Source organism: Hippocampus bargibanti, linkage group LG13 (genome assembly GCF_051943395.1).
Source record: "Hippocampus bargibanti isolate YZ-2025 linkage group LG13, ASM5194339v1, whole genome shotgun sequence".
NCBI lineage: Eukaryota > Metazoa > Chordata > Actinopteri > Syngnathiformes > Syngnathidae > Hippocampus > Hippocampus bargibanti.
Window position 1 is genome coordinate 3,845,900 of NC_142746.1, and position 8,522 is coordinate 3,854,421.

Consider the following 8,522-nt stretch of genomic DNA (forward strand, 5'->3'; position numbering starts at 1 on the left):
CTGACACAACCCGCTATTTATCTGGGCTTGGGACATATGTCCCTTTGTGGCTACAGAACAAGCAACTCGCTCAGTAAAAGGCTCCCAAACACAAAATGGTACTCACTGGTACAAAACTAAACTCGCCATTTAATAATAATAATAATAATAATAATAATAATAATAATAATAATAATAATAATAATAATAATAATAATAATAATAATAATAATAATATACATGGTGATGTGCATTATTAGGCATCACCTCCATTCCAGACTTTTATGGTCATGAAAATAGAGTAAGTTAGCATCGAGGTTCCCTCCCCAGGTCAGTCATGAGCATACTGCTTCAGTCACGAGTAGATGGCGTAAATGCTGGAAAGCCCAAGTATCTGCTTGCACGGGTGGCTTCCGCAATGCTCGTATGCTCGCTTTCCATTTCAGTTTTTTTGCCCTATTTTTATTTCCCACTTTGTCAACCACATATTTAAAATGAACTTTTTTTTTTTATTTATATGAGAAATTATTTATATACATTATTACAACCAAGCAAATTCAAATAATGTTGGGTCTATCCTTATCCTACTTACCTTTGTCAACTTGAATTCTGAATGCAGTCTTGTTTCTTCTACCATAGTCTATTCTGCAGACATAATCAACAAACAAGATCTTCAAAATGAGCATCATAAAAGAACAAAATGCCAGACTCAGATGTATTTCAAGCATTTTGATTGATGATAATTCAAATCTAATGCAAAATGTATTGTCAAAATATCACCACAGAATTTAAGGTTTTTATAAAGTGCACATTTAAAATTTTACACTGTTTCGAACATTGCCCACATTCAATGTAAGTAACATGAAAAGCACCCTACACCAAAGAAAATGCAAAGGGCAAGGCAATTCTTTTACTTTTCAGAGATGAAAGTGGACTGCTGAAGATTCCAGAAAATATCCATCCAACCATCCGCCTTGCTCAAGAATCAAAACAATGGCTTCAGATTCTGAGAAGCCACTGCCACTAATGAGCTCAAAACTGGAAAGATTTCCATAATTTTTCAGCTCTACTTATGACTGAATTTGAAATTTGCTGCCCACATTGAGATTGATCCTCCAATCGAGCCACAGCATTCTTCAATTTAACTCATCCCCATTCAAATGCATTGTAAACCAATCTAATCTTACCTGTACTGTTTTTGAAGGTCTAATGCAATAGAGCACAGATCCACATAATTACTGCTGGAAGCCAAATACTGAAAAACAAAGTAAAAATTAATACAGATAAGAATAGCGCAACAGGAATCTTTTGCAACAATTATTTCAACCATTTTATGATATCAAAACAAAACATTGGTGCCACCCAGTATTCACGTGTGTTTGTGTATCTACATGTGCATATCTAAAAATAAACATAGACAAACACTTGAGTAGACCAATTTTTGAAAATTCTCTAAAACAATACGTCTGTGTAAGCTCTCTGTCGTACAGGAGTGGTCCATCGATGAAAAGGTTTCTTCAGCCGTCATCTGTACTTCTTTGAATGTGTCGCAAACAGTGCATGCGCCACCGTCAAAGAAGTACATACAGATGACGGCTGAAGAAACCTTTTCATCCCTAAAACCATGTTTATCAAATCCTGTGCCGCAGCACACCAGACCACACATGGAATTTGTCCCCAATAGTATTGCAATAACGAGAAACGAAGACGTGACATGTTTCAAAAGACTTTCTGTATTGTAATATTACCATTGTGCCATAGTATTCCCGATTACAAATTTTCTACGTTAAAATTTGTTATAGTAAGAATATGACACTTAATTTTTAAAATAAGCTTTTTATTTATTATAAGCTTAATTTTTAAAATAAGTGTAAACATACTCACTCAAATTATAGTTCGCTTTTGAGTTAACAAACTAAAGAGTTACTAGATACCATGAAACGGAGCAGGACACAACATCTGTACCGAGTAATATCAAATTCAGCAAAGACCTCATCACCATGGACAAGCAAATTTGGGTTTTCCTGAATGCTTAATATTCTGGATTAAATAGTCGTTGAACCTGCTCCGGGTAATGAATACCACCTTCAGGTCTGGTGATGAGACGCTACAGAGCGCTGCCAGAGAATTAAAGCATTTAAGGGGCCAATTCCAGCATTTAGGGAGCCAATTCCAGGCAAGTGTAGAAGTGTGTCCACCACAGTGAGAACTACGGGCAGGGCCTTGACAGTGGACCATGGTGATGCATCATGAGCAATATTATAACATCATGGGGGTATGAAATGTTCAGCGAAATACAGTGCTTTATATAATGAATATACAGGTAAATAAAGTACATGGCAGGGGCACCAACACATGGCTCTAATTTCATACTTCAATAAATCTAGTGCAAAAGACAATGGGAATAAAAGACATACTTGTTCCAATCTCTGTTTGAGTCGAACATCCAGGCAGCCGTTACCTCGGTTCCTCATGTTTGGAAGGGTTTTTTTCTGGACACTGAAATGAGGAAAAAAAGCTTTGTTCAGCAGAGGGATCAATTCTGTTGGACAGTATGTGGCAGGATGGATCCATGGCTTGAGGATCTGACAATGAGAAGAAAGGCAAATCGGCACGGAGTACTCATACGTAGGGAGCACACTACTCTGGCATCCCTTCATTGGCTCCCTACACATTTTAGTTACTATTTTCAAGATCTTATTATTTGTCTTCAAATCTTTAAATGGCCTCGCTCCTGCTTACCTCTCTGAGCTCATCCACCCCTACACCTTCTTGACACCTCAGGTCAGCTGACCAGACATTATTACATATGCCAAAAACTAAACGGAGGCTCAGAGGGGATCAAACTTTTTCTGATTCTGGTTCCACTCTCTGGAATGGCCTGCCACTGAACATTCGGCAAGCCACCTCGCTGCCCATCTTTAAAAGCCGTCTCAAAACTCACATGTACTCTTCGGCATTCGACTCAGCATGATTCTGAATTGATCTTGGATTCACTGGTGCTTTCTGCTAACGTTGTGACTGCTTTATTTACTGTATATGATAGCTGTCAATGTTAAGCGCTTTGTTAGAGCTTCAGCTGTTGTTAAAGCGCTATATAAATCAATATGTATTGCAGGGGTGTCCAAAGTCGGTCTTCAAGGCCCACTGTACTGCCTGTTTTCCAGCTCTCCCAGGAGCAACGCACCTGATTCAAATCATCAGGACCCTTTTCATATTTCTAAAATTAAAAAATCGTTTTTTTTTCATTATTTGTCACAGAACAATAAACTATACAGCATTTGAAAGCTATTTAAATGCATTTTAATATGATATTAGAAAATGTGTGATGAATTATTATTGAAAATTGTTCACATCCCTACAGTAATGTGTACATTTTGTACGCAGACTACGTAATGAGTTTGCTTCCTTTTACGAGCTAAACTTAATTTTCCTGACACACGTTTCATAAAACACCACAAATGCGTTTCTCAAAAGGAGAGTTGTCATTTTGGATGACGGTTGGTTAGATCGATAAGGTTATATATGAGCATCGCACATTACGTTCATAATAACAGGAGCGGAAGTGCTTTTATTTTTCTGAAATTTGTACATTTTGTACGCAGCATGCGGAATGGATTCAAAATTATGTCAACGTCGTGTTTTTGCTTCCTATTAGGAGTAAATATTAATTTTTCCGGACATTAGATGAAGATTTATTTAAAAAAACGTGCTCTTTTGAGGAGAATCTATAGTTAAGAATATAACAATAACCGCTAGGAATCAAAACAAAAAGACCCACATCGAAAGCCATAATAGTTGTAGGTTACAAGGTAAAACGTGACTTTTATTAATACAAGTTGTTACCTTTTCAATTCAGCTCAAATTAAGCTCTAATTAAAACTAAATAAAAATGTGATGAAAACTTGACTTACTTTACTATTGCTTCTTCTTCTTCTTCTTCTTCTTCTTCTTCTTCTTCTTCTTCTTCTTCTTCTTCTTCTTCTTCTTCTTCTTCTTCTTCTTCTTCTTCTTTTACCGTAAACAACTGGCCCTTCCTATTGTCGTTTACGGAGGTGACGTCACGAATCACGTGATTTTTTTTTCTCGCTGGTAGGCAAAAGCACAATGGCGAGTATGGACAAAACGAATTACTGTAGCATGAAATCTGAACAATGCTCCGATTATGTGCGAAAGCTACCGTTAGAAGTCCGAGAGCGGTACTTTGAGAAACTGAGATATCGTGACGGTACTTGTAAGTTGCCGGATCCTTACAATTTGAAGAATGGATGGGTTGACGATCCTTCATTGTGGCCAGACATTACTTTCACTGATATTTATTTTTACCTCGTCGATACTCCCGGAGAGTTCACTCACGATAGTTTGAAGGCATACAAGTCCCTCAAAGCTTACGAATACGTAGAAAGTGGACATGTGTATCCAGTGTTTTATTACAACGTTGAACAGTCGCCATATTGTTTTTTGAAGACAAAGGTCATCCCCTCTCAGCAACTTCGTGATAAACCTCATCAACCATGGACGTGTGTAAACAAATCTGAGGGGACTGTATACTGTGCACACTGCACATGTATGGCAGGGTAGGACGTTTTTTAAATTTATTGTTGACTGTACATTAGTGATGGGAATTCCAGCTCTCTCCGTTCACTTCAGAGATCCGTCTCTAAGAATCTTGTTCGTCTCGTTCACGAAAGACACATAACTAATGTACATGCATTTATTAGAAAAAAAAGTGGATTGATTATATTGTTGTTTTGGAATTCATCTGCAATGCTTCTTATTCCAGTGTAGGTGAAGTATGCAGTCATGTTGCAGCCCTCTTGTTCAAGGTTGATGCAGCTGTCCGTGCTGGTCTAACATCCACATCATGCACAAGTGAAGCTTGCAAGTGGAATGCATCATCCAGAAAAGAGGTATCAATTTAAACTGAATTTATTTGAGTATAATAGGAAATGTTTTTCAAAGTCAAAAGTCAAAGTCAGCTTTATTGTCAAATATGCTAATATGCATGACATACAGCACAGATGAAATTAATGTCTTGTCGGACCCAGCGTGCAAGGCATTTACAATGTGGCTAAAAAAGACAGACAAATGACGACAGACAATACATGTAACTCCTGAATGTAAAGTGAGGTAGTGTCGTATGTAAAGTAAGGAGGTAATGTCGTATGTAAAGTGACGTAGTGTAGTAATGCAAAAACAAACGAGTTCAGGATGGTAGTACAGCGTGTACTCAGACTTCGGTGAGTGTGGCAGTGGGAAGGGGCAGGGGGAGCAGGGCTGGGAGGGAGTTGAGTCTTCTGACTGCCTGGTGGCAGAAACTGTCCTTGAGTCTGCTGGTCTTGGCTCGGAGACTCCAGTGATGATGAACAATGATGTTGTAAGAGTGATGTGTTGTCTGAATGTGTTTTATCATGATTTGCTTTTATTTCAGCTCAATCCAATACCCATCAGTGATGTTAACATCATGGGGAGTCAAAAGACTACTATTTCTACAACATCAGCAACAGGAAAAGCTACGCTCCCAGACAGAACTACCCTCCAGTCACTAAGAGATGTTTGCCCCGATGCAGTCTTCTTCAAAACCATTCCTTCGCTGGATGAGGAAGAAACTGATACAGCGGAAGAAGAAGAGCCAAGGTCCTTCCCACCAACCATCACAAGTCTAATGTATGAGGATGACATCACAGAGGACAACATCACATCTGTTTGTGAGGAACAATGGAACTCTTACCAATGTAATGAGGAACAAATAATCAATCTTGAAAATGTCACAAAACATCAAGCTGTCAGCCCCATTTGGTATGAACACAGAAAAGGCCGAATAACAGAGACTAAGGCTCATGACATTTTAGTCATGAAGGCAACAACTGACCCAAAGAATACCATCATGAAGGTAATGGGATACAACAGTTTTGATTTATCAAAGAAAGCTGCAGTGGCATGGGGCATTGATAATGAGTTACATGCCAGAAATCTATATTCAAAGCAAGAGGCAAAGAGTCATTCCAACTTTCACTGTACAACAATTGGTTTGTTAGTTTGTGAAACCAGACCATACATAGCAGTTTCATGTGATGGAATTGTATCATGTACATGTTGTGGGAAAGGATGTGTGGAGGTGAAATGTCCCTTCAAACACATCGATAGTGATATAGCTACTGCTGTCAATGACGAGTCATTTTGTCTGGACAAGAACTTGCATTTGAAAAAAGGACACAGATACTACACACAAGTGCAGCTTCAAATGTATGTACACAAAATACTTTACTGTGATCTTGTGGTTTACACAAACGTAGACCTGGCAATCATAAGGATTCCACGGGATGATGCATTCATATCAACTCTTTTGTCAAAATGTGACACATTTTTCTTTGACCATGTCCTTCCTGAAGTTGTATCAAGAAAACTTGAGAACAGCAGACCAAATCATAGTGACAAAATTCCTGATAAGGAGTCAGTGGATAATGTGTGGTGCATCTGTCAGGAGGAGGGGCATGGACGTATGATCATGTGTGATGGTGTTGACTGTCCATACACATGGTTTCACTATGAGTGTGTAGACATACGAAGGAAGCCAAAAGGGTCTTGGTTTTGTCCAAGCTGTGTGATGGGATAACCAGTGCTGTTAATCGATGAGAGGTTTCTTCAGCTGTCAGCTGTACTTCTTTAAAGGTGTCGGACGTTTCTCTTCTTATCCAAGATGCTTCTTCAGCGAACTGAAGTCTTACTGGTAGTTTCGGCCATATATATCCCTACTGTCCAGACGTGGCGGTGCCGGACTCTGCTATAATAAGTCCCTGCTCTCAGGTTGGGGGGAGCAGAGGACTACTCCCTGCGGCTCCACTTATTGCTTCTATTGTCCTGACTGACGACTGGCCTTATTGCCCTATTTGCCCTGGTATCACCTCATCAGCATAACTAATCCTATGTTGCCTAAGCACTCTGTTGTACGAACGATCCAAATTGAACCTCACACCACCATATCGGTTTCGTGAAGGATTTAGCTGTTTTATGAAAATAGCTTCTTTTACTCCCCTTTCAAACCATCTATGTTCTTTCGGGAAGATTTTAGAAGATTTTGTTGTCAAATGAGTGGTTGCTAGCTTTTAGGTGCATATGTACTGCCTGTTGCTCACCCCAACCTGAGAGCAGGGACCTATCATAGCAGAGTCCCGCACCGCCATGTCTGGACAGTAGGGATATATATATATATAGGGCCGAAACTACCAGTAAGACTTCAGTTCGCTGAAGAAGCATCTTGGATAAGACGCGAAACGTCCGACACCTTTAAAGAAGTACAGATGACGGCTGAAGAAACCTTTTCATCGATGGACCACTCCTGTACGACTGAGAGCTTACTCAGACGTATTGCTGCCAACTTTGGGAGAGACATCCTTCTGCTGGTACGTAACTTAGAAAAGTTAGAAAAGGCCACTTTTAAATTAGCTGACTTCACCCTTTACTGCCTGAATTATGTTCTACTTAGAAAAAAAAATCTATTCAGTTTTTATGGTCACTGATGGATAGAGTAACATACTAGTAGCTTCATTTTTTTTTATTATTTTCCAATCATATAGAAAATTTGATAATGTGCCTTATTTGGTATAATCGTCATGAAAGACCTCAATTGAGTGGGTGCCTATTTTGGAACATATGTCAAATGCAACTTCAAAGACTAGACTTATCCATATGACAGCTTTTTAATAATAAAAAAAATACATAAAATACATGCATAATTTACATAAAATATTTACATAAAAATATATAGTTCCTTTACAGATACAGAAAACTAGCTATTAACCATGGAATAATGCAAAGCAGTTCTTGTGATGATTCAAACAAAGATTTACATTGCATTTTTTTTGCAGTAAATATTAGTTTTCACCAAGCATGTGCCATACTTGCACCTGTTGCAGTTCTTTGCAACATATGGAACATGAGCTATGTTGTCAAACCGAATACTGTATCATTGAAGGGAAAAGAACCTCAACGTCTTTTTGCTGCGGTTCAGCTGACCAATCGATTGAGCCTCACTGTGCCACAACACCAGATTTTTCTTGTTGCCAAATGTTGGAGTAAGGGAATAGATGTAAACCAATTATCAAAATACAATTGATGATTCTTACCTGGTTGCATGTTTTGAGCCAAATGGAGCTCAACATTTAGTTTCCTTTCAGATCGGGAACCTTGGAGTCACTGACTGGATCTGTCTTTCCTGTATATGGAATGCAGTCATACATGTAGCCATCATACATAACCTGCCAGCACAAACAACTTGAACCCCTATTTCCTTGGTTTATTTGGTAGACACTGCTTGAGTGTAAATCTACTTTTGTAGAGTACAATTTGTTCGTCAATTGACAAACACTGTGATTTGGGTAATTCTTAAAACTTCCGTCTCCGTTGATTTATCATTGGCTTTACTTTGTGCAAGGGATCATAATTTGGTGTTCCTCGAGTTCCTTGTTTTGTGTTGTCTGCTATATCCAAGTTCCTTTTTATAATTTCGTAGCGATCCCTTGACATACATTCAGCAGCATAAT

General features: G+C 38.6%; 2 protein-coding genes across 5 annotated transcripts in view; one reads left to right on the forward strand and one right to left on the reverse strand.

Annotated features, from left to right (window-relative positions):
• The window catches only part of nvl (nuclear VCP like), a 31,654-nt gene extending 27,680 nt beyond the window's left edge, over positions 1-3,974 (reverse strand). The window contains exons 1-4 of one of the 2 annotated variants that reach the window (XM_089011838.1): positions 3,894-3,974; positions 2,397-2,478; positions 1,167-1,234; positions 572-624 (exon numbers count right to left, since the gene is read on the reverse strand). In XM_089011838.1, the coding sequence (XP_088867964.1) occupies positions 572-624; positions 1,167-1,234; positions 2,397-2,453 (178 nt within the window). In that variant the 5' untranslated portion in view covers positions 2,454-2,478; positions 3,894-3,974. Of the gene's footprint in view, positions 1-571; positions 625-1,166; positions 1,235-2,396; positions 2,479-3,825; positions 3,846-3,893 lie in introns of those variants that run through there. The other variant, XM_089011839.1, reaches the window with a different exon arrangement.
• Positions 3,975-4,081: 107 nt separating this feature from the next.
• On the forward strand, positions 4,082-7,193 carry LOC148889065 (uncharacterized). Of its 3 annotated transcripts, none has more exons than XM_089011841.1 (3): positions 4,082-4,213; positions 4,763-4,889; positions 5,411-7,193. In XM_089011841.1, the coding sequence occupies exon 3, from the start codon at positions 5,444-5,446 to the stop codon at positions 6,593-6,595; it is 1,152 nt and encodes a 383-aa protein (XP_088867967.1). In that variant the 5' UTR covers positions 4,082-4,213; positions 4,763-4,889; positions 5,411-5,443; the 3' UTR covers positions 6,596-7,193. The 3 variants fall into 3 exon arrangements, with proteins under 3 accessions (XP_088867967.1, XP_088867966.1, XP_088867968.1); XM_089011840.1 differs by lacking the exon at positions 4,082-4,213 and adding an exon at positions 4,270-4,556; XM_089011842.1 differs by lacking the exon at positions 4,082-4,213 and adding an exon at positions 4,270-4,556 and having other exon boundaries at positions 4,768-4,889.
• The last annotated feature ends 1,329 nt before the right edge of the window (positions 7,194-8,522 follow it).

Bases quoted from the DNA above. Each gene is read 5' to 3' on its own strand.
- LOC148889065 (XM_089011840.1), top strand. The intron at 4,890-5,410 runs GTATCAATTTAA...CTTTTATTTCAG, and splicing joins ATGCATCATCCAGAAAAGAG to CTCAATCCAATACCCATCAG.